Source organism: Lipophrys pholis (assembly GCF_963383615.2).
Source record: "Lipophrys pholis genome assembly, chromosome: 12".
Taxonomy (NCBI): domain Eukaryota; kingdom Metazoa; phylum Chordata; class Actinopteri; order Blenniiformes; family Blenniidae; genus Lipophrys; species Lipophrys pholis.
Window position 1 is genome coordinate 20851291 of NC_137641.1, and position 27017 is coordinate 20878307.

Here is a 27017-nt window from a genome sequence, read left to right on the forward strand (position 1 = left end):
TGGTTAGTTTATTAGTTCTGAGTTTCTGAACTCTGTCATTAGCGCCACCTTGAAAGTTTCTACCACTGCTTCACAACGCTTCAAATAAAACTATTATTCACTTCTTAGAAAGAGAAATCACCACTTTTGGCAACATTTCTGGAATTATATATTTTGGGAATAAACACCACGGGGGGAAATAAACAATCTTGGCTGTAAAAAACAGTAAATGATCATTTTATCCATTTATACTTGCCAGTCTGCTCACACATCTTTTTTTTTGGGGGGGGGGGGGGGGGGGGGGTAACTCGCCTCAGTGTCTCGTCCTCCGGCCCTGCCGATTCCTGACTCAGCACTTCTTTTCTTATGGGGACGGCCGTTAAGCACTGGGGTAAACTGATGGTTACATTAGTTAACATTTACTTGATCTACTGACTGTGGTGTAAACGTTTCTTTGCTGCATGCAGAGCTGAAAGAATTCCTCCACAAAGCAGCCGTAATACTGAAGAGGGACGGAGACTGGGCGGAGATGTCTCAGTGCACGTACGTCGCAATATAACCCGGTTAACTACGAGTTGTTAGTAAAATTAGCAGAACACTTTAGTGTTGAAAAATATGCTTTATACACTGTACATTGTATAGTGTATGTGAGAATACATTCACGTATTCATACTGACCGCATCAGTGCAAATAACTTCTTTTAAACTTTGCTGCTCGATATCTCATCCAAAAGGACGTGAGAAAGAAAATATACAGTACCTTTCGTCTAATAGGAAACAGAGCTCTGGCACATATAATCAAATATAAAAACACTCACACTAACACAAGCTACCATCCTACGGTTTGGCAATGAATCGTTGGACTTCTGCCTCTCGACAATAAAGAGCTTAACAGTAATGCCGACTGATTATCAACTTCAATGCTATGATAATATACAGTGGTGCATTTAATACTGCACGTAAATGTATGAAACACTTTCTGATACAAAAATATTAATCTATAATGCAATAAACTTTGCATTGAAACAAAAAATAGTCTATAAACACCAAAAGATAATTGTGGTACAATACGTAAACAATCAATATAAAGAAATAAATAACTTATAAACAGGTGAAACAACAAAAAAAAAAAAAAAAAAAAAAAAAAAAGGGTTTTCGTAATATTGCCTTCACTGGACAAAACTTTGTTTATTTTTACATTCTGGCTCAGCAGGAAAGCCTCCGCTTACGGCTTTACAGGAACATCCCCGCGCCTGCTTCGCCACGAGCCTGCAGTCGTCTGCTGCCTCCGTGTGGACGGTGGCTTCACCCCGTGTCGGCGTCTCCGTCGGCCTAACTGATCTTTTGCAGCAGTTTCTCTTCTATCAGTTCAAACTGCACGCTAACAGACATTTCCGCGACGAATTGGTCGCATCCCTCCTTGGTCACCTGTTTGCAGTATCGCAGGTCGATGTGACAAATACTCCCACAGCGCTTGAAATAGGTCAGCGACTGGTCCGTGACCCTGTTACACACTGCGGGGAGAATTTGGGTTAGACCAAAATGAGCTACTGCTGCAGAACAGCTCACTTCTAATGACATACAGCACAGACTTGCATGGATTATTCAGGCATTCAGGGGGGGGCAAATAGGTCACTGGGGTGATATTAACATTTGAAGACATTTTAAGGACAGAGGTGAACATTTTTCTTTTAGCATTCTTGTCCTTTTACATTGAGAAGCAATGGAAATGTGCGTATTTCCAATAATTTAATTAAAATAGGAAACACATATACAGTATTATGGATTTATTACACAAACACATATTATGAGCCTATTTTTAATTTTTTTTATTATAAATTTGTCCTATAAGTCATAAAAACAATATGTCCGGGATCCACAAAAAGTGTTCTTTGTTTTTTAGACGTGCCTTGACATGAAACTGTTTTCATAAAAAACTTTCCAGTTTTTGCAGGATGCATCATTTTACTTTTACAAAGGTGTGCCAAATAGACTTTATATTCCATCTTAACTCCCATGGGGGGTGTTCAGGAGGACCCACCACCACATTTCCTTTTGGCAGCAGATGTACCATTTAACAAAGTTGCACCCTGCTGCATCGCTCATCGGTCACATTGATTTTCAACCTGAGCAGCCATGAAGTGAAACCTGTTACTGTCTGGAAGCTGAGAAATCAATGTGAAGACTGAACCTGCGCTTTGTGGGAAGCTCTGCAGCAGTGGCTAATGAGGTATAAGGAGCAAAGCCACTAGTATTGGTGTATAAAAATCACTATATGTGTAACCCACTGTGGACGGAAAGGACAAGTCAATATGTGCCTCTGACAAAGTCACAGTTACACCACAACTCAACCATGCGGCGCGAACAGAGGCAGGTCGGAGCGTACCTGACAGGTTGATGTCAGTGAGCGAGTCTCTGGTGGTCGTTCCCGCCGCAGTCAGGATGTTGACGGACTGGTCGGTGACGTGGTTGCAGTAGCTGAGGTCCAGCTTGGACAATAAAGGCATGTAGCGAATGATGAGGCGCAGAGATGTGTCGGTGATGTCCAGCCCGGCCAGACGCAAGTCCTCCACGTTACGCAGCTTGCTCCTGTTGTCCAGCTGACCTGCAAAGTACAAAACACAGAGAGTTCAGGGGATATTTCCTGCATGGGTTCCGTTTATGTCAGGTGGTTTTCCAGTTGTAATTTTTGGATGTTCATGGCTGTTGGGACCCACATTGTTATTTGGAAGCTTTCAATCGGAGATGTCTGGCGGACCTTTAAACATAGGTTTGTTTGCACTGAATGTCGATAGTTTCAAACTCTCCAAGCTCAATGCTGATGTCACGTCTAACATATCTACACTTTTTCAACCTTCCCCCACAAAAACTGAAGTTACTTGACTATTCCAGCTGCTCTTTTTGTCATAGCCAGCTGGCAAAAAGCAGATATTGTGCTTGAAACCAATTATAATCAATTAATTTAGTCAAACTGAAGCATTTAGAAACAATTAGAACCTTATTCAGCAGAGCTATTACCATGACGCATATGTCACACTGGCGTGTGTCCCTCCGTTTTCATCTATACTACTTGATACTACTCAGTGCCAAAGAGTCCTATTGTTGTCAAAAAGAAAATACAATTAACACATTAGTGAGTCACGACATCGACGCAACAAACTCCTGAATTACACTCAACATGAGCACTGCAGCTGGGACATTGGGCCCAGCATTAACTCTCAGTTTAAAATAGCTCCCGGTAAATGCACGACTTAATGCAATCTGTAGCAAACTGCAGTAAGTCGTGGGGAAGATTTCAGGAAATTATTCTGGCCTGTTTGTCTGTTGTCTAGCATGTTTAGCTGATTTCTCCATCTTCCAAAACAGGGGTTGTCAAAGTGTGGGAACCCCAGAACAACAGATATTATCATATGCATAATCATTACAATTATATTTACAACTAATTCGGTGCTTTAAAAAACTGTGTTTTGATAAAAACCGACGAGAAACGGAACCACGTTCGGCTTTCGTGTGTGATCATTTAAGGACAAGCTGTGCTGCTACCTGGCCGATTATCTGTGGGAGGAGACAGCAGGTCTCTCATCTGAGCATCTTTCAGTCCTTCAACCCACTGAACGTCCAGAGTTCGCAGAAGAGGGCAGCTGGAGGTGCAAAGAGCGGAGACGGCCACCCAGGAGCAACCCGACAGAAGCAACACACGGAGGCCTGCGTGGAGGGAAAAGACACACACACTCTGTTCATGAAGGTTTCTCCTGCTCTGCTGCACACTCCAAATCTATCACATGATCATTGCAGTAAAGAAATGTGTCTGTGTGCGTAATCCAAGGTCATAAAACAAACACACATGTTGTTTTGTCAACATCTAAATAACTGAGGGTCTCATAAAAGCTCCTCTTGGGAAACAATTATCCAAACGAAGAAACCTTATGGGAGCGCCATTATGAAAACTCTTTCTTATTCAAGGAATTCCACAAACACACTAATTAAATTCTCTGTACAATAGATTCAAAAACAACATCATACATTCTCTGTAATAGAGAATACTGTTATTATTAAGCTTCTTAATCTGCAGCCCTTAAAGGATGAGAGGGGAAATTATTCACCTGTCCTATTGATTACCTTCACTCTATGATTTTCACACATATCCACTCAAAAATGTGTTTTCTAATATGAGATATATGATTAATTATATATTAGACCAGATATTTGGTGTTTGAAACTATAAAGATGAAACTATTAGTCTCTCCTTTCAGTATTTATGTGCATGTGTATATTCATAAGGACACAATTACCCCACAAACTGTTATTATACCTTATCATTGTTTTTAAATCCTTGATTATTCAGTATCATTCTCATTTATCAGAGCTTTAAGCTCATTATTAGCGTGAGAAGCTCTGGTAGTTTCCTTTTATCTGTCCAGATCCTCTATCGTGGGACTCGACTGTACATCAGGCTGGCAAAGTCAATTCCTCTTATAAATTCCTTCTCAAAACTCACTTTTATCATTTTGTTGATACTGAATGCTGGTTTTTCATATTTCTGAATTCCATATTATTCTGGAAAATATGGTTATAAAAAATGCTATATAAATAAATGTGTTATTATTCATTTTGTTCATATCAAGAGAACCTTAAGCAGCTGCTCAAGTCTGAATCATTGCAGTCACACGATTCAGCTAAAACTACCACTTTTGCAGGAGACAAACTGCTGTGATAATGTGTGTACAGGGGTTGCTATGTGTTCCCACAAAAAAACTGTTGAATTATAGTTTAGTAGGTTGAACTACATACAAAGCTCCAATGATAAACACTGTATCTCTATACTGTTGCAGAAGTAAATCATAAATGCCTCTGAAAGCCATTGGATCAGGTAAACTGGAGAGTTTACCAGATTTCAATGGCTTTGAGACGCTTCTTACCTGCACAAAATACATGAAATATGTAAAGTGTCACACCGTCCCTGCTGTATGCAACAACTGCAGTTCTCTTAAAGACTGTACTTCATATGTGGGTCAAGTAGAATGGAAAACACATTCAGCAAAACTTGATGGGAGCTATTACAGCGGTGCAAAAGAAATGTTCTTCCTGTGACCACCAGAGGGCGCCGTGCAATGCTGCCTTCACTGTTTCAAACCTCAATGATGTATATGTGCAGACTGAGAAGCTTTGATCCAACTGTTAGCGTTGATTGGTTTTTTTTCATTGCGTTGCGAGAAAGTCAAATCAAACTTTGTTGTCATTCATCTGTGCCTGCAACTGTAGTTCAAGCTAAATGAGACAGGATATTTCAATAAAACAAATAAGAAGATGTTTTATATCTAGTTATTTTATGCCAAAAACCTGGATTGTCTCTTTAGGATCTACGGTGATATTTTTATGAAGATTTGCTGCAGTGTGAATAATTTGCATAATTTTGTTGCACACAGTAAATTGAATGTGTGTCTTCTACACACGAGTTGTGAAATGACTTATGATTGAGCGCAACAAACAAAATAAAATCCTTCAAATGTTTCAGATCTCCAATAAAATGTAACCCCAAAGATTGTGTTAAAAACAAAGTCTGAGTGAATATTGTTACTCTCAAACCACAAAATGTGAGTGGAAAACAAGAAGCTGCATCCCCTATAAACATCAGCCATAGCTTCATTTGTTGCTGTACAAGCTCGGTTATTGGGATTCATTGTTGGGGGCTTTGCGGTGGAAAAGTGGCTGTTCTCAGAGAAATTTGTCTTGCACACTATGAAAATGCTAAATGGGCTCCTCACACCATTGTGCACAAGAGTTCTAATCAATCATCATTGCCGTCTTAAATACAGCAATAGTGGAGTTGCTTTCCTTGTAATTGAAAATTGCTGCTTTTAAGATTGCGTTTTGCAAGTCTTGAGTCGGGTCAAAGAGTGAAAACCTGTGAATACACAGTGAGAGACAGTTTACAGTGTCAATTTGTCACACGCAGATATAAAGTCATTCACATCTTAAGAACCTTTGAAAAGAATTCTTAAAAATGTATTTCAATACAAGCCATCGGTCAGTGGCTTTTTTTATATAGCATAAGAAAAAGTAAGTGACTCAATTTCAAAGTTTTCCCCTGGAAAGAAAAGATCTCGTCTCTTTTGGCCTTTTGTCCTTGAGATAATCGACATTAAAACACAGAAAACAAATCAGCAAGCTTTTCTCATTCTCTAGTGAAAAAGAAACTTCAATTCTGCCGTTGCATACAAAAACTAACACTCCCCTTTTTGCTCGTCTTTATTTACCTGGAAGTCTGTTGATGAGCCAGCTGAGCTGTTTCTTGGAGATGTTGGTCCAGCTGAGGTCCAGAGCGACCGGCTGCCTCCGAATGATCCCGCTCAGCATGAGAGGCGTGATGGACTTACAGCGGTTCAGATTGATCTGCTTCCACAGTCTTTTGTCGCAGCACCTGTAGAGAGACGCGGCAGACGTCTCCGTGAGGTCGCGGCGTGACGAAACGGCGGACGCAAGTTCTCAGAAACTCGTACTCACCATCGGTTCCAGGTCCTGCAGACCCGCATGCAGACACACAGGTCTCTGTGAGTGAGGTGACTGAAGACCGTCATCCACGTCTCTCGCCGCATCACGTGCGCCTCGCCGTCGTCCAGCGGCAGTCTGTCTGGCGGGGGGCTGATGGGCGGGGGCCGGATCACGTGGCGCTCCATTTGGATACATTTGGGCGGTGACCGGCAGGGGAGGGGCCGGGGGCATATTTGCGTGATCGGCGTGCTTCGGTTCCAGCCAAGCGGCGAATACCCACGAGGCGTCCCATTCACCTCCCGCCCCCGATGACGCAGCCAGTCACCCAGGTCACTGCTGCCGTTATTAAGAGGCCACCGCGGCTTCTGGTCGTCCATGTCACTCTCAGGCTCGTGTTTTACTGGCCGGTGATTCTGATTGGCTACGCTGTCCTCCGTTTTCAGTGGCTGTCTGTTCTGATTGGTCACACCTTCCTCCATTTTTATTGCTCTGCGGCTCTGGTTGGTGGCGGAGTCTTCTGTTTTCAGTGGTTTTCGATTCTGATTGGTCGCCGAGTCTTCGTTCTTCAGTGGTCTTCTGTTGTGATTGGTCGGACTGTCCTCGGTCTTGGCCGCACCGTGCTGCTGGCTGCTCAGGCAGTCTTCCGTCTTGGAGATCTCCTGATTAAACTCTTTGCTCGCCTCTTTGTTGGGAAGACGTTTGCGCTGGTGGCGAGCTTTGAGCTGAGCGGCGCTCCTTTCCTGTGGGTCTCCTGCCTCTCCACTCGGCCCCGCTCTGGGAGAGTTGGTCGAGGCCTGATCGCTTTCTCTGGCCGCACATGTTCTCAACAGTGGATTTGGCATGACCTTAGTTTTGTCCTCAACGCTGTTTTCTCTGTCTTTCGTCACCGCCTCGTCTTCCTCGGCATCTTCCTCCTGGTCCTCGTCATCATACTCATTCTTCTCCTTTAATTGCATCTTATTCAAGGGCAATCTATCTTCGTCATGATCCTCTTGTTCCTCCTCTTCGTCACAGTGATCATTCTCTGCCTTGACTTGCCGCAACAGCTTCGAAGTAAATGGCTCATCAGGTTTGGAAAGCTTCTTCTATGAAAGAACAGAGGGAGGATGATGAATTTTTAAAGCAGTCAGAATAATAAAGTTTATCAGTGGAAAGTTGACGTTCTTCCACAAAACCTCTGCATATTGCTGCCTGTAAACTCCATTTTCAAGATAATGAGGGTGGGGTAAATGGATTTTAAAAATGCTGACACATCTCAAACACACAGCTGTAGCAGACAAATATTAACAAATTAGTCTAGGAAATGTGCTGTGACTCTGTCTGAATATAAAGAAGTCTCAAAACAAACTCTCCCGTGAATTTTCACATCTTTATATTGTTCGGTTCGTCTATTCTTGGTCCTCTGTGTATCCCCCCTTCGCAATATTCACATTATTACAGACGTATTAAAGGCACTTTTATGTACATTAAAGCCTTTGTTTGAAGAAGGTGAATTGAAAACTCAAGACAGGAAACACTCAACTAAAACACTCAGATAGCAGAAAGGGATTATTTATGTCTTTTAAGACTTTGTTCAGGCGGAATAATAAAGTTGTGAAAAAGTAAAGCGCTCACCTTCTTTTTCATAAGGATGGGTTCGTCGTTCGTGTCAAAAAGTTTTCTCTTTTTTCTCAGCGGATTGTCCTCGAGTCTCGGACGGGTCATCCCATCCAGGGCGAGCAAGGGCGGACGTTTCTTTGGGGGCTCCTCGTCGTTCCTCTTGGAGATCACATCTCGCTCAGCCTTTCTCTTCACGGCTGTCGTGGTAGTTAAGCTGCTCACGGTGGTCACCATCGGCAAGTCGGGTTCCTCCTTCGAGTCCCGGTTTAATCGAGGCTCCTTGAGCAGCGATCCGGGTAGGTTTGATGCGTACTTAAACCCTGGGCCCCTTTTTTGCTTTGAGGCCAAAGGGTTGGAAAAAAGGGAACCACAACTTTATTTCTCTTGTTCCGAGACTCAGATAAAATCGAATGTTTAACAAACGGGAGAGTGATGTCTAGACTGATGCTTACTTTTCCCGTTTTCCCCGCATGGTTACACTTTGGGCACTCCCAGCAGTTCGGCAGCTCATCATTGACGACTCCATTTGAATCTTTAATCTGGGCAAAGACACACAATGTGAGGCAGCAACGACAGGGAAAACATCTGCAGCGTTAAATCATGAGTCGGCATTCATCATTTAGGAATTTACCTTTAGACAGTTTGGATGAACAATCTCATTGCAGATGGAGCACTCCATGAGCATCAGGTTAAACTTCTCCTCCTCGTCCTCCACTGTGTCCTCCTTCCCCGCCTCTCCGCAGACCAGACACACCGCTGTGTGTGGAAGAACAGGCTGGACAAAACAACAAGGAGAGGAAAGATGGGGCTTCTGTTAAAATCCTCATCACTACATTACGATATTTTTTTTTCCATTTTGGAACAATTTATATTTGGATTAACATACGACAACGATAAATTCCGTGATCTATTCACTGCAATCATTTGTGACAGCTTATTTGCATGACTCAACTAAGAGAGCACAAAAACCTAATCTGGCTGATGTAATACTGGCGTTGCATGCAGTCAAAGAATCTGTTTTTTTTATTTAATTCATCGGCAGAACATCAAGATAATGGTGAGTTTACATGGGGGTTTATGGTTTGGTTGCTTTAATATTCCTTGCTCTGAAAGCCATGTTGTTCACGGTCTGCCACTGCGATTTATACATTTAATTTGATCCTATTCATGCTGTATGTCAATCCAACAATTTCTGAAAGTTAGTTTGCAGTCACATCCACAACCGAGCTAATGCAGCACGGCAGAGTAGAATGTGTGCGCGTGATTATTAGCTCTGAATACTGAAGCTGTGTTTGAGACCCAGAACCTCAGGGGTGCGTTCACAGTATTTGCATTTTCCTAAAGTGAAACCGTTATTGGAGAGTTGCATAACACAACTGCGGCCTTTTATAGCAAATCCCGCAATGTCTTATCTGTGGTTGAACATTCAGACTGAGCCGATCTCATCACCTCTAATGCAAAAACAATCAAACGCGGTCCTGCTGCATGTCTCTGTCCGTGGTGCTGAAACACTCAAACGCTTCATGACTGTAACGTCTACTTGGGCGCTGCCTCTCTTTGTTCGTTCTACTTTTATATGTCACCTTTGTATGTGATTAAGTTATTATGTGTGTCTCTCCTCCCTGTCTTCCCTCCAGGATGTTTGTTTGTGAAGCTGGAAGTTCCTGACTCGTGTTACTTAACTCATTCAAGTCATGAGCATGTGGATTAGCTGACCCGTTTGATGTCAACTTGTTTGTTGTTCTCTGTCATATATTTTTTTATCTCTTACTATTCCCTAATCCCAACTTGTGCAAGAAAAAAAGCAGTCTCTTTTGAGTCTGGATCTGTGCAGGGTTCTTCCTGGTAAAAGTTAGATTATCCTTTTCCCTCTGACCTACGTTTGCTCTTGAAGAATGTGTGCTTTTTCTTCTCTATATTTAAATGTGAAGTGCAATGAAATAGCGATGATGTAACTGGCCTAAATATATAAATGAATCCTGAATCTAATTGAACTGTGGTTACTTTAATTATCTTTATGACATTGACGACACAATTGAAAGGTTTCTGTTAACAATTAACGGAACATTTGTGAAAGCATTGTTAAAAGTAAATTAATAAAATAGTACTCTGGGTCAGCAGCATGCAGGTCAAATTAGGTAACTTGCAATAGAGCTCCACGCATATTACTCCCTTTGCTTGATCTGCACAGTATTAAAATGATGAAAAACAAGTTGTGGTTTTACAAAAGGCCACATGGCTTGAACTATTTTTTGGCCAGATGCTGTGGCTTCCTCGCTAGTTGCTTGGCAACCACCTGGTTACATCAAGACACCAGAGTATAACCTAAAAATGATTTTATAGCAAACACAAGCTTTGGAGGTGCTGTTTTTTCACCCCCGGGGTAGCTCTTTGCACCTGTCTTCAATATTCCTGCTAAGCTGATCGCCTGCTGCCTGTGCCTTTGTATTCTACAAAAAACTGAGAAACTGCAATCAATCTTCTCATCTTACTCCCTGAAAAAAAAAAAAAAAAAAGATCACAACCCATTCCTCTCGCATCATCCTGGGAAAAATCTGCGAGAACATTTTGTACTTACAGCTATGCACTGCCTCATGATACAGGACTGTTTCATTCTTCCAGGCCCGCCAAACTTCTTCATGTCCTTACAGAAGTGGCACTCTCCACATTCCGTCCGCAGACATGCCTCACACTTTCGACAGCGCGTCCTTCTCCTCCTGGCACCAGATGTTCCCCGACTGGCCGACAGCTTGACTGCTGAGGCAGGAGATGCTGCCATCTTAGGTTTCGGCCGGTTGGGAGTCCGGGGCTAAAAGGATGAAGAGGACAAAGTGTCAAGTCCTTAAAACATCAAGCCAACAAATATTTCACTCAAAGGTCAGATTCATTTGGTTAGTTGGCAAAGCAGAAAAATTGTTGTGAAAATAATTATTTGTGATACACAGACACAAAATTCACATGGACCGAGATATAAAAGGCAAATCATTTAAATTACAATATGCAAATTTTTAATTATGGTGTCAAAGGAAGAGCAGATACACTGCTCGCACAATAAAACTTGGTTTGCTGATGCTTCAGAAATGGTTTTAACAACTAAAAGAAGAGAATGAAGCTCCAGATCCAAAGCTTTAAAACTACACTACATTTAATTTATTGATTCTATGGCTCATTAGGTAGTACCTACAATCACGTTATGTAATGATAATTAAAAAAAAAAAACATTAAATTCAGCAGTGAGAATGTTAATGGTGGATGTCATCAGTACAGGCTGATAATCTTTCTTTCTCTGGGTCAACACTTCCAAACACAGGCTGATGCAAAACGGAAACAACACCTGCATCCACATATGCAAACACACATTTGGTGCATATCCACAAACTGGATCATAACGTGATGTGTATAAACACATTATTCACGGCTGCTGCTGAAGCAGAGGATACAAGAGAAAACAAACACATCAAAAATGTCCCTGGAGGCGTCGTCCAAATTTAGCACCTCACTTGCTTGCATGTTTCTACTTCAAAAAGAAGCTGCATTTATGGCTACATTTCACACATGGATCAGTAGGACCTATTATTCTGCGTTGCGGGTGCACAGGCTGGTTAAGAGCGGCACACACAATTAAATGTGCTCTATTTAATAGAAGTGGGCAATGAAGATGAGAAGCCTTTGATGAGCATCATTGCTGTGGTTTATTTTCAGTTTTATATTCCCATCCTGCTCATGCTCAGAAACAAGCCTCAACTGTGTATTTTAAACATTACAGCCACACGTCAAAACGCTGCCAAGCGTAATCACGTGAGATTAATAAGTGGCAGTGTGTGGACGGGGGGTAAAAAAAAAAAAAGACAAGAACAAGGAGTGCAAAACACTGCAGCTCTTGGAAATGAAGATCGGATTTCTTTAGTTACATCGGCAGTGCAGATTTTCCTGGTGTCAGCATAGCAACAGCCACGTTCCATTCCCTAACAGAACAGTGTATGACACACAGACTTGTAACCAATAAGAACTGTAATGAGACCCTCGAACAGAGAAAGTAAGCAGGCTCAATCTTAGGCATATTACAATAATTTATTCTAACAATAGAAAGGAAATAGGCTGACACAGGCAGTCAAATATGTGGTAACCAGACAGGATTAGAGTGAGATATTCGGGGGGTAGGGCTTGTGCAGTCTGCACTGGACTGCTCTGGGGGCATTCGTGGGGATTAACAAAAGGAGGAACATTGAAATCAGGCCAGATACCCAAGCAGAGAAACCCAGCGTAGCAATGATCTGTCACTCACCTCAAATAATAGACAAGAGGTCGAAGGTATGACTGAACTGCTGATGTCAAATCACATCAAATACCAGGCAAACACACCTGCAGTGAATGCCGTTATTTTACACCTATTACCTGAACTACAGGCATGATAGGGTACCAGTAAAATGTATTAAAATAAGAACAAACTTTAGACTTCAGATTTGTCCATATTGTCTCCTAAATCCCCTCTAAGTGCCCCCCACTGACAGCTAAGTGGCTGATCTGTAAAGCAGATATTCCTGACATGCAGAATTAAATGATAGGAGAGGTTGACAGCAACACTGTCTTGTGCCCTTGAATGATACTAAATAGTCCCTGTCGCAGGTGTATGTGTTTATACCACATAATGTGTCACCTGTAGCCTTTGGCAGTGGGTTTCTGAAGGTAGTAACCATAACAATCTGTACAGCTTCCTTTTCACAGCACATGCAAGATGCATTTGTCCTCTCAGTACAGTGATAAGGACAGTACAAGTGACCAGCTGGTAATTTCTTGGTACTTCAAAGCTCATTCAGCTGGGAAACATTATCAGAAGCAGGCTTTTATGTTCATCGACAGAGCCCTGAGCTACAAAGGATATACTTATCATCACATTAAACTCGCACTGAAGACAGCGCGTGCTGAGCACAGACTGCAGAAACGGTATGACAAATTGTTTTGTCAAAGCAAAAGAGATTTGAACTCGGATGGTGAGCACAACACTGAGACGTAGAAAATCTACACTGCCGTAAACAGACAAGCTTCACGTTTTATTTGGAGTATTTAATCACTGTGATCAAAAAGATATGAAAGAATCTGCACAAAATACAAAAACACAAGCAGGAAATATGAAACAATTGCTCGACACCGACTCTGGTGTGTTGTTCCTCCGAGATCTAAAAAAAACTCTGACAGTGTCAATCCATTTGAAACTCTCCATACATACAAAGTGTGCAGCACATGCTTTGGAGTTTTTAACACTACACAGCCCGAGCAGGGCTCTCGGGCTGCAAATGAAGTCACAGGTTGTTGAGATTGATGCTGAGATGATGGCATGCTTGGCTCTGACTTCAGGCTTCAAGCCTGCTGTTGACATTTGCCAAGTTTTTGTTACCTTTGTCTTGAGGGTCAAATTCATGAACGTAACCGGTACCAAACTTGAACAACGCCAGATCACATTGGCAGCAAAACAAGATGAACTCATTCATCCGCAGTCAGCGTTTTTTAATACCAGATGCAGCTCCAGACTTAACGTAAGGGGGTGTGGTTCTGATAAAAAAGCATGTCGTGGAAGAAGTCATTTAATATAAAGGAAAGGTATTTCTTCTTCGTGTAAACACTTATATGCATCCGACATTTATACAACACAATATCAAAAATGAGTTTCAAAATTGCTGCTTTCTCATCAATAGAGAGTTTTACATAAAGCTACTTTTCACTGCACTGTATTACGATGCTCACTCTGCACTTCTACAAACACACCATTAAAAATTAATCTCAAGCATCTTGAAATCACCAACAGAAACCCTGAGGGTGACGGCTATATAAACACAGCCTTCTCCTACAACTACATTAGCCACATGAAAAAACAAGCATGCTCACACACAAACAGAACCCCCCCCCCCAAAAAGAAAAAAGAAAACACAAAGGCAAAAAATAAATAAAAAATCAAAGCCCAAGCACAGAGGGTAGACTGAATCAATGCTTTTGTCTCCAGGTAGCTCCATTTCCTTGCTGCCCTGTGATGCTGCTCACTGCTCTGTCTGACACAAGCATTCCTCTGGCGGCCTCACTCCGCCTGCCTGCAGGGCTTCAGTGTGCTAACCTGCTCAGAGTCTGAGTCGTAGTCCTCATCATCAGCGCTCAACGACATGGCCATGGCTGGTTTTCAGACAGCGTCCAGCTCACAGCAAACTGACATGGCTGCAGTCTCCTCCTCCTCCTCCTCCTCCTCCTCCTTCTACTCCTGCTACTGCTGCCAGGCCTACAACCCTCCCTCCTGATCCAAGGCTCCACAATACCACAAGCAGATGTAGGAAACACACACACGCACACACACACACACACTCGCAAGCCTGCCTCATTAATATGGATCAGCTCGCGGAGAAAGAGGAGGGGTGCTGGGTGGCAGAGAGCCAATGGAAAGCCTGTACGTTTCAGAATATGTACTGGGGGGGGGGGGGGGGGGGGGGGGGGGGGGTATCTGTCTCAATCCAATGAGAGAAATGCAAAAAAAAAGAGGGTTATCATGTTCATGATGACTATCGCAGCAAGAGAAGACAAGGCAGTGAACAGCCAATAGATCCAGATGGCATCTCTTTACAAATGGCAAACACAAAGAGGCCCCACCAGCTTCAGAGAGGCGGGTGGAGGGGGGGGGGATCCAGCGGGTATATGACATGAGGAGAAACTTCACCTCCTCCATACATTCACATAAAGCATGAGACGCTCTCACACATGCATTTCTTTGGACGATTAGGCCAAAACTTTAACAGTTATTTTAAAAGCTTGTCCAATCGATGGTATTTGATAGAAATATTCAATTTCATTAAACTGTGGCACAGTGTAGCAAATGGAAACACAGTTTTTGTCTTGAAAGATTTTCAATCATGAGATCTGACTTAAGGATATTTTTTCTCAGTTTGGTTCTTTTTTAAATTATATCACTTTGGACACAGGTAATACGTATTTTTGGGGGGAGAATTTCAAAAGTTTTTGTTCAGTAATTTTCTTACTCTATTACATTCCATTAGTTAATGTTGAAGCCTCAATTCAGCCTCATATTCAACTAATGTTAACTAACTAGAAAAAATATACACAGAAAAACACTCACTGGGAATTTAAAATTGCCAATCAGCCTCAAACATGTTTAATATATAGTTTTTAAAAAATTGCACTGCTCCTTTTAGTCTTTCACTCTGTTTAAATATTCTATTCTAATGTTGCCATTCTCTGTGGACAGCAAAGAAAGAATTTCATTGTGCAGGGAAACATGTTTGCGCTTGTACATATGACAATAAAGTTGAATTTGAAGTCAACAGAAAGCCAATGCACATATATAGAAAATGTAAAGTCCACACAGAAAGACCTCTCCAGACCTGACTTGATGTTGGTGTATGTGATCTTAAAATGTGTCATATTATGTCTGCTTATGGTGAACAAAATGTAAAGACGGAGCATATAGCCACTCCGAATGGGAACTGAACCGTGGAAAGCTTGTTTGTCATCAAACTAAACGTATCATCCAGACGTAAGGTAGAAAAATTATAAAAAATGTATACGGTTTGCTTTATTAGGAAATACAACAGACAGTCAAATTATGAAAAGAGGCTAAAATGAAACGGTGGAGAAGGAACAAAAAATAGAAGAAGGGAAAAGCCTCTCCTTTGGAAGGTGAAGAGTATTTAAGTTTAAATGGCAGATCATAGATAATGTACGCTGCTCACTTTATCCAATACACAGATCAATACAAATTGAGTGTATCAAACTGGAATTGGTTTTCAGAATACAAAACACATTTATGTACTTGAAGTCTGCCGCCGATAATGTCTCACGCTTAACAAAAGCCTTGAAAAATGCCTGTATTGTTGTTGCATACAAACAAGTACAAAGACCTTATTTTTCACTATACACTGAGTAATAAGCCAGAAATGGCTTAATTGAAGGGGACAAATAAAATACAAGTTAAGTTGACTTTTTTTGCGCCATAAAGTGTGGCAACAAGTGCCTAAACGTAAACAGTTTATATGATAACGGGGGCTTCTCCATTATCAGGGGTTCATCAATTTAATCACACGTTTTTTTTTACCTTATAACACTGCAAAGGAAATACTCTTCTTACCTTCACTGATTTCTTTGGCCAGGACACCACAGGAACTCCAGTGATCGCTAACTTGGGGTCGTCATCGGCATGCTCTTTTAAAACAAGCTAGACAATGAGAACAAGAGTCAAATTAAAACTGTGCGGTGGATTGAAAATACGGATGCGTCTCAAATAATTAGAACATAATGGGAACGTTCCCTTAATTTCAACTGACAAAACAGATAACTGTTCACCTATTTTATAAACTCCTTTTATTAGAAAAAGAAGCCAGGGCACAACCTGAAGATACCGCAGAGCAAACACAGAGAGGCAAATAATCCCACTGACAGCAAATAAAAATAAAATGTATGTTCTTAGTTGGTCGGAGGGAACCAGAGTATCACACACAAGAAGAACATGCCAACTCTACAAAGTGAGATTCCATACAGTGAAAATGTTAACCACTTCATGACAGTGCGACTCATTAAGTTTTCACAGATCTTCTAATTGCTTGTGATGCGCCTGTGTGATTTCATTTGACGTGTGTATAACAAACTTCCCTTCGTCTTTTTACCTTGACGTCCTCCAGCAGAGCTTGAGGGTTCTCTATCCCCACAGGGACACATTTCTTGTTTTCAGGGAGCGACTCCAGCTTCTCAACCAGCGTCCTGAGTCCGTTCAATTCAAACTCAGTCAGATGAGTCCATTTGTTCTGAGACTCTGAAGCCGGGGAGTCGGAGGGCGTTTTAGGGCAATCCAGAGAGGTGGAGCTGGGATTACAGCTGTCTTCTGAGTCAACAGACAGGACAGCTCGGAGATGCTGGCCCCTGCCGTTGTCGGGCGAGCAGGGACCATCCTGAGGAACTTTCTCTGGTTTCTCCCCCTGGTCGTCCCTGATTTGAGTTCCACATGAGTCTTCGTTCATGTCCTGACTTCTGGAGTCAGAAAATGGGCTCTCCGTCTTTGTCTTGTTGTCAAACTCTGACAGAACGAAAACCAACACAGTAATGCACGTTAACACAGCAGTGCGCGTACCAAATAATCACATTTACTCCCCTTTGACTGAAAACTACAGTTTGAATTCATAATTACAGGTGACTTAAAATAAGAAATGCTTATTTAGATTCTTGAGACTCAACTCGACATGCCACCACACTGAGTTTTGAACTTAGCCGTCGTGGAAATAGAAATACAGATGCAACTAATAAATTTGGAATACGATGGAAAAGTTACATCTCCCTTCAATTTATTGAAAAACTAAACCATTTTTTATCAAGTCAAGACTTTTCAGCTGTAATTTTGATCATTTTTGTATTTAGTGTTGCATCTTAAAATATTATTTTATGAGACAATCATCCCAATCAAAACGTTAAAAAAAAATGTTTTACCTTTTTTTGTTGTTGTAATGTAGAAAAAAAATGTCTGTACAGCTTATAAAGATAAATGAGGTCAGGTGGAGAAATTCTACTTTAAACAGTTCTGATAATGTTACACAATTAAATAATTTTTTTAACTACTCAACCTAATCTGAATGATTCAAATATATCAAATTATAAGATCTGGTCTCTGCTGGCTCTTATCTCTCAGGCGGTTCTCACAAAAACATATAATTAAATCTCCCAAACAACGCCACAAAGTCCAACTTCAGGATTCAGGACTACGTAAATCCCCTTTTCACTTGATTCATGACAAATTTTCTCATACATTCATAAAAAAGAGCTTGAATTGGATTTACACAGACTGGAAAGAGAGAGCAAAGTGCAACAGAAAGAAGATTTTCACTGTGTCGATCTAACAGACGCTCACCCATAGAGTCTTTTCGGATATCCTGAGAAAAGTAGGAGCGCTTGGTCAGACAGTTCAGGTATCTCTCCAGGACATACCAGCACATCTCGTAGTAGAAGGGGAACCGGAATTTGGAATGAACCTGAAGGAATGACAAAGAAATTTGACAAATCATTCATTTTAATCAAATCTCCTTTTCCATGTCAGAGTGTGATCAGGATATATATCACATAAGTCAGTGTGGAGACAAACAGTACAGCCTGTTAACATTACTTGTATCATGTTGTGTTCCATAAACACAAAGCCAGTTCTCACTCAGTCTCACACACAAAACTGCAGCTTCTTTCAGGTGTACAACCCAAAGATTAGGTATGAAGCACATTTTATGATATAAATATTCTCATATTTCAAAATACTATATCATAGCCCCGGTATTAATGATTGTTTTGTTTTTTTTAATGAAATTACAAGAAATAAAACAAAAGCTATTTTGAAATTTCACTGTTCAACTCAAGTCAGAGGATTTCATTGTACTAACTTTCGTAGATTTTATTGTTTCTTTGCATTTGTGAAATCGCTGGTCATTTTTATCATTTAATAACGATTCCAAACCTCTGTATGTCAAGCTGATCAAACTTTGATGAAAAATTACGAGACTTCTCTCAATCTCCCATCCTCAACTGTTTGACTTCCCCAGCTTGTCTTTCAGTGTCAACCGAAGCTGTTCCTCCTCCTCCTCCTCCTCCTCCTCCTCCTCTTCCTCCTCCACCACATCTCAACCTATTGCAGAAGAACTCTTGACCTTCCTCTGATTCTCACAGAGATTGATTTACCCCACGCAGAGTTTAGTGTAATACGGTGCAGATCAGAGTTCAGCCACCCGTCAGGAGGATGCAGACTCCTACCTTTGTCCTGTTCTCTATCTCATGGATGGTAAGCTGCATAGGAATGTTAAAGCTGTGCAGAATGTTGCCTCCAAACACCAGCGTGTCTACGGGAGTGTAGACGGCATGGATCCACCCTTAATTACAAGTAACGCAAGGACAGGAGAAAGACGGAAGAAACAAAGAGAAGATTCACACAAACTCTTGGAGGCAAACGCAATGTGTAATGATCAGATGAAGTTCAGTTCATTCAAGCGGTAAGTCATCAGTTCCTGCTGGCTACTTTGGAATAACCATGCCAACACACCAGATGGGATGAAGAAGGTGTATCCCTGCTTAAGCTCCACTCTCTGGCATCCATCTGCTCGATCTCCCAGGAAGACATCGCTCTGCTTCCCTGACAGGACCCAGTCCTCGTACAGGGCGAGGTTATGAGGAGTTGGAGGCACAAGCCAGAACACCTGAGGAGAAGCAGCACACGTTTACTCTCCTAATACAGCAGATGTCTTAAAGCCGGGAACATTCAAGGCTGAGAAAACAGTTTTTTAACTGCTAGAGAGCTTCAAGGGGCAACAAGAAAAATCTTTGGTTCAGGGGGATGTCTCCTTTCCTCGGTTGAATTATTTTCTCCGTTTAATTTTTCGGTGAGAAATAAGTAGAGGGTATCACCAAAAACAAATCTTACTGAGACACAAAATTGCAGGACTGAATAAGTTGGATTGGATGGAATTATTTTATTTTTGATGATGGGTTTTCAACACCCAGAGTGAAAAAAAAAAATGATTTATCAAAATGATGAGTGTTCAGAATACAAAACATTCCACTTACTTTCTGTCCCTTGAATACGTGATACCAAACTGAAGTTCCCCCAAAGTCGATGTGGAAGTCTGTGTAGCATCCTTTCACGCTCATCAAACAATATCTGATAGGAAAATAATTCACATGAGTCACAGTGGAATTATGTAAACAAACCGAGATCCACTTGATATTTATCAACATTTATAGGTTAGCACTGCCAGTTAATTGCTGTGCTTTAAACGGGGGGAAAATAGAAAACACCATCAGAAATAGCGCACATTAGCACTGCAGCATAGGAAATCATTCACAATAGGATATCTCTTCACTGGAATTTAATTGAGGAATGATTAGCACCCCAAGGCATAAATTATTTTCTAATTTAGCTGCATGAAACCAGCTTGCAAGCGGAAAAAAAAATCCCTGCTGGAGTGTAAACAGAAAAGGGAAATTAACACATTTCTAAGGAATCCATTTACAGTGTCTTCGAAGATGTAACTTCACATTGCTAAACTCTGAGGTTAGTTTTCATTTTCTTTCCGACTCAAATAATCATCAATACTCCCAGCTTTCTTCAACTAATGAACAGAGTGTTCTTCTTTCAGACATGTGCCTTATCAAGGCTGAAACTGACTATATTCTTTCTAAACAAACAACAGTAAATTAAAAGAAATACTAGAATATAAGAAGAAACTGTTATCATCGCTAATCAGTGAGATGATAACATGTGCTATTTTTGTAGTATTTCATATAAAATTCTAAATTAGTGCACCTTTTGACAACTGAGCTTGGACATCAGTTCCGCGCACAAAAAATAACAATGCAAGTGACAATATCTTTTGTTAAACACACTCACTAAGTCTGTTTTTATAATCAAATTTAATTAAATTTTTAAAAAAAATGTATTGTGGTATTTAATAATTTACTTTATACATTTAGAATCTTGAAATCCATTTTTAATACAGTTTAGTCAGTTTCATGCCACTTTACAAGAGATTTGTTTGTATTACTGACATGCCTTGGGCTAAATTTATACTGACTTTAAAATCTTGAATTATAGAAATGTCATTCAACAAAACAATATAGTAAAGTTTTCCATTAATAATTTTTTTATTGAATTCAGTATAATAGGTTAAAGGCCACCCGCTTCATCCTAAAGACCACAGCAAGTGTAGCTACACACACATAATGACAGACACTGATTTGTGTGGCGTGCCTGCACCACCCTCATCCCTCAGTTCAGTGTAAGAACTGCCCACTAGTGGTGAAATAAAAACTGCTGCAGGACCTTTCTGCAGAAGATATGACAGCAGTTATTTGCTATACCAGGTTTTATTTAAAAGTGATATTTTCTTCCTTTATTCTGTGCAAATTATTTCTCATTCTCAGTAACCATGTGACCTCTTTGAGCTCCATGGGGGAATAATAGGGTTTGTGTGTAATGGTGGAATAGAGCTGAAACTGTGGTTAAAAGAAAAAGCACCAGTGGTTTTGATTCATTTAATGCTTCTTCTGCTGATTGGCTGGAAGGAGCCTGTGCAGTCAGACCACAGCTGTTATAAACCATCCTCCTCTCTGGTGAAGAAAAAAAATCTGCTGCCTAGCAACAATCAAGAGCTCATACAGGAGGTGACAGTATGCAGTGCTTTACTATGATGGAGCGATAGATGAGGCATTCAGATTGGAGGAGAAATTGTATTTACAACAAAGGAAGCTGCCATTTTCCTCATTTTCGATGTTGATCCTTGTCACATTATATATATTTTTTTTTGACTCACAGCTCTTAAGACGGCTTTGAAAAATGAATCTAGGACAGGAACAGTAAAGGCCATACCTTTGCACTTTGGGGTATTTCATCTCGGAGATTACATTTGTGGCTTCTGTTTGGCTGTGTATCAGATCAGGGGGCCACATGTTGTCCACCCAGTCCACTTGATCAACCTTTAAGAGCAATAAAAATGTTATAATTAACCAACAGTGGCACTGCTGTTGGCCGTCCCTCTTTGTAGAGACAGTCAGGTCAATAAATAGTCTGACACTCACATTACGTTCTGCAATTAATCATCCACACACCATCAGGATCGATTTGAAATGAAACTAAGAAACTGCATGCTTTAAATGCAGCATTGATTTGAGGTCAATGAACTCTTGTATTTGCTCCCAGTAAAATAAACAAGGAGGTAATAACATGAACCTGATTATAAAACAGCTGAGTCCAAGTATTTTTGGTCTTTTACAAAAGTAAAAGCCATATACAACTTGTATTGTGGTTCCTACACCGGTTATCAGATTTAAATGTAAACACCAGTGAAATAATGCTGAAGCGCTTCAAACAAATCTGGATTGTTTTCTTTTAAACAATTGTGATGTAGTGATTTACACTCACGCCTCATAGCAAGAACATCCGTCTCGGCGGCCATTCTGTTCAGAGTTTGCATGTTATCACTGTAAAAGTTACATTTGAGGCTAATTGGTGACTCCAAATTGCCTGCAGATGTGAATGTGGGTGTGTGAGAGTCTTTTTCTCTGTTTTTGCTCTGTGATGAACTGGTGACCTGCCCAGGATGAACCCCACCTTTAACCCATAGCTGCTATTGGCTCCAGTGTGGTGGAGTCGAAGGACAGATAGATGTGATGTTGTACACAGAGGAAATGCTGAAAATGTCAGGTTATATTACCACTGTGGGCCGCTTGATGAGGTTCTCCAGTTTAGTGTGGCTGAACTCTAAGCTGATGACGTTAAAGAGTTTGTCGCGCTCCTCCTCCGGTGTCTCATAGTAGCGAACAAACTGGGCCATGCTCATTTCAGAGCCTTTCTGAGTGCTCACATCCATAACGTCCACTGACCGTCGACTGCCTGTGATGATGAAAAACATGGAATATAAGATGACTATAAACTGATATGCATTTTGGGAAGATTAAGCAAAAAGAAGTTAAGATCGTATCCTCGAGAGATGCAGAAATCGAACATACATGTTGTTCACAATCTTAGCCACTAGATGGCGATATTACACCCTCAACACATTTGGTTTCAATTCTTCATTGCCTCATTCTGGGGTTGTTTTTTTTAAATTACTAAATAAAATTTTCAACACACTTTATTGTGTATTTGAAAAAATGCAATTAGTAAAACTAAAACGTTCTAAGCATTTTTAAGTTGTAATTGTGACATTGATTGTCTCTAGTTTAAAAAAATAATAATAATAACATCTAATCTGATTAAATATTAGGATAGTTTAATGACTTATTAGCTAAACTCATAAAAAACGTTTATATGTAACAGGCATAAAATAATTAGACTGAAGAGATTACAGTACAATGGAAATACCAACAGAGACAGATAGACGAGTCCCAGTACATTGTACAAGTTAGTGTTTATGCAACAGCGAGAGACACAAGCACACAGGTAGGAACAAACAGGAAATTAAATTACTGTCCAGAAAAGCAAACAATGATACACATCCACAGTAACAATAAAATGTCGAATTTATCCAGTATAGACATATAGGTGCATTGAGATTATTTCTTTGTTATGTACACTTAAAGTTGTTCTTTTTAACAGCATGGGAGTTTTCAAGAAAAATGTATTTTCTTTAATTCAATTCTGTTTGCATTCCATTCAAGAACAGATAAAAGGTAAAGTAAAGCAAACTAATAATTATATTTAATTTGAGTTGTTATTTTAACTATGCTTTCATATATTTTGTAACTCAGCTGCACCATTTATCTTGTAAATTTACCAGAGGGAAAATAAAAACGACATGGTTCTCAGGTGACACTTGGAGAGTTGTTTCCCTCCCTTTCATGTATTATTCATTACATAAACATGTTTCAAATCACTTCAGCAGATTGTATTGAGTAGATAATGGTTTAGTTTCCTCTCAAGATCTCAAGCTTCATCTGTAAAATATGTGCGGGTGAGAGTGCATGTCACTTACCAACTAATCCTTTGATTTCACCCACTGTGAAGTCTGGATCGGGCATTCTATGTAAAAACAAGAGAAATGTCATCCATGTCAGAAAATAGTTAAAAACATAAACATCTTCAAGTTGAATATAACTAAAACAATCATACTTTATAAATCCTCTTGGAGGGATTCTTTATTTGTATTTCTAGGATGGTTAATGGGTCATATCCAGGATATAAAGAGTCATTATAGAGAGGATTTCTCACCTGATCCCTAATGCATCTTTCTCTTTGAAGATGAGTGGGATCTTAAGAGCCTCCCTTTGTACATATTCATAAGTGAAGTCTGAAACACAATGATGGTAGTAAACAATTTGGTAAACAAACAAACCAACAGAAATAGTCGAAGTTTTTGAGCTGCTTCACCTCTACCCTCCATCAAGTGCACAAAATCTGCGCAGTAAGTGGCACTGGCAAGTTTCTCCTCCACACTGAAGCCTCTGATGTTTGCAATTTCTTCCACATCTGATAGATCCTCGTTCTCGTCGTACATCCTCCGGCAGATGGAGCGCTGCCATTGAAAAAACCCCCACAACATTTACATGACAAAACTGGAAGAAACTCTCTCCGTCACAAAGCCAGACCGCCCCCCTCTCTCTCACACACACACACACAGACACAGAGAGAACATGATATTAAAACTAAACTTCCAAACTGGATCAGTGGGTCACATCCAGCGTTTGATCGCAATAAGTCACGTTACCACTGCAGATTGATGGTACGTCTCGCGCAGTGAGCGTTTTCAGGGGAGCAGCTGTTTCACTCACGTTGGTTTGGTCTTATAATTCTAACAACTGCACGCTCGCTGCTGCCGTTACTCACATGCAGGAAGTTGCGAGATGTAAGATGCCGATAATACCCACGGTTTGCCCCGTGTCGGCTGGAAGTTGAGCAGCTTTATTGAGTTGACCAACAGCCGCGGCAGCGCTGCGCTGCAGCACAGCGTTAGCTCGGGCTAACTAATTAGCTCGCGGCCAGTCTCGCTCCAGAAGCTGAAGCTAACGTTAACGTTAACGGGGCGGACGCTACACACCAGCCTGCGTCCGGGCTCAGCGCATGTCCCCGCGGTCTCTGCCATCGTCTCCCGCCACCGTTTTCCAGCCCCTCAGTGTCGGAAAAGCATATCCGTGCGCAGTGGGGGTGAAAGGAGCACTTAGCACGCTTTACAGGTTCAAAACAAGGGAACCATGTTTTTGTGTATGACGTCACCGCCAGGAACCAAAACATTGTTGGACGACGTCACGGCATGTCAGCGTCTCTCTCGGCTCATCCGTCAGCTTCCATTCACATGAACTACCAGGGAGAAAGATTATATCCGATACTTCTCACAAACGCTACGTTATTATTGTTAATCCCCCGTGAGCGGTTAAAAAAAATTCCTTATGCTGGACATGAACTAACGTGGACTAATGTGATACCCCAGCTTAGATTCATTATTAAACTGATTTATTTGAACTGTTTTTACAACTTCAGCTTTGTTTTGTTTTTTAGCAACAAAAAAAAAAAAAAAACGTTTTTCAAGTTGTGTACATAACAAAATACAAAGTGCTTCAAGGCCTTAGCCAGGATTTTTTCAGGGGGACTGAACTCAACGTGTGGTTGCATTTTACGCGCAGCGCGCGTCACGCAGGTGAATATTGGAGGCTTGTCCAGAGTGTCAATCGTCACTACCAATCAAGAGACGGCTGCATTGCCGGTCCTCCTTATGAGACCCGTTCCGTAATGTTATAAGTACCTCAATGGTGTCAGAAAATCCTAACCTTTGGTAAAGGTTGTTTCAGTACCATCCAGAACTTTTGTTAGTGGGGACCCACAAAAACCTGTCCCATCCCACCCCGTCCCAGCACAAAAAATGCTGTGGGACCATGGCTAAAAGTTCTCCCTTGGGAACTCGTATGTAAAAGTCATGGTTTCAGTGGATCCAAGTACCAGTGTCGTCTATACAAACCCCCAAAAGTTAAAAAAAGTTTTGCGGTTACATTCGTTTTTGTTGTGTATCGGGGCATAACAGATAAGCAGTTGTCACTTGGAACGTTGTCGTGTAAACGAGGCCTTAGCCTCTATTCACTTGAGTCTGCACCACCACCATCCCTCAGTTCAGGTAAAGGACCCACTAAAGACAGTAAAATAAAAACATCTGCTGGACCTTTCTGCTGAAAATATGGTTGCAATATTCTTCCTTTATTCTGTGCAATTTATTTCTCATTCTCAGTAACCATGTGACCTCTTTGAGCTCCATGGGAGGATATAGGGTTTGTGTGTAATGGTGGAATAGAGCTGAAACTGTGGTTAAAAGAAAAAGCACTAGTGGTTTTGATTCATTTGATGCTTTTTCTGCTGATTGGCTGGAAGGAGCCTGTGCAGTCAGACCACAGCTGTTATAAACCATCCTCCTCTCTGGTGAAGAAAAAAAATCTGCTGCCTAGCAACAATCAAGAGCTCATACAGGAGGTGACAGTATGCAGTGCTTTACTATGATGGAGCGATAGATGAGGCATTCAGATTGGAGGAGAAATTGTATTTACAACAAAGGAAGCTGCCATTTTCCTCATTTTCAATGTTGATCTTTGCCACATTATATATATATATTTTTGACTCACAGCTCCTAAGACGGCTTTGAAAAATGAATCTAGTACAGGAACAGTAAAGGCCATACCTTTGCACTTTGGGGTATTTCATCTCGGAGATTACATTTGTGGCTTCTGTTTGGCTGTGTATCAGATCAGGGGGCCACATGTTGTCCACCCAGTCCACTTGATCAACCTTTAAGAGCAATAAAAACATTATAATTAACCAACAGTGGCACTGCTGTTGGTCGTCCCTCTTTGTAGAGACAGTCAGGTCAATAAATAGTCTGACACTCATATCATGTTCTGCAATTAATCATCCACACACCATCAGGATGGATTTGAAATGAAACAAAGACATCCTTTAAATGCAGCATTGATTTGAGGGCAATGAATCCTTGTTCTTTTATTTCCCCCCAGTAAAATAAACAAGGTTATAACATAAACCTGATTATGAAACAGCTGAACTGACTGAAATTACATTTAAATTTTTACAAAGGTAAAAGTCATATATAAATTGTAGTGTGACGCTTACGCCAGTCATCAGATTTAAATGTAAATACCATTGAAATAAAGCAGAAGTGCTTCAAGTAAACCATGATTGTTTTATTTAAAACGATCATGGTGATTTACATTCACGCTTCATAGCAAGAACATCAGTCTGGGTTCGGTGGCCATTCTGTTCAGAGTTTGCATGTTATCAGGTGACTCCAAATTGCCTGTAGGTGTGAATGTGATTGTGTGAAAGTCTTTTTCTCTGTTTTTGCTCTGTGATGAACTGGAGACCTGCCCAGGATGAACCCCACCTTTAACCCATAGCTGCTATTGACTCCAGTCTGAGCCTTTCTGAGTTTCTCACATCCATAA

The 27017-nt window shown here is 40.9% G+C and overlaps 1 protein-coding gene across 1 annotated transcript; it reads right to left on the bottom strand.

Annotated features, from left to right (window-relative positions):
• Positions 1-1250: 1250 nt before the first annotated feature.
• Positions 1251-24661, bottom strand: kdm2bb (lysine (K)-specific demethylase 2Bb; the record flags this gene model as incomplete). The annotated part of the gene is made up of 21 exons (XM_080476456.1): positions 1251-1492; positions 2365-2583; positions 3522-3683; positions 6236-6399; positions 6483-7555; positions 8085-8414; positions 8522-8608; positions 8701-8844; positions 10648-10878; positions 16192-16278; positions 16727-17133; positions 17959-18079; positions 18843-18958; positions 19129-19282; positions 19650-19743; positions 21451-21557; positions 22295-22469; positions 23551-23601; positions 23791-23869; positions 23950-24094; positions 24617-24661. 21 exons carry the CDS (start codon positions 24659-24661, stop codon positions 1311-1313), a joined length of 4173 nt encoding a protein of 1390 aa, XP_080332582.1. The 3' UTR covers positions 1251-1310.
• Positions 24662-27017: the final 2356 nt, after the last annotated feature.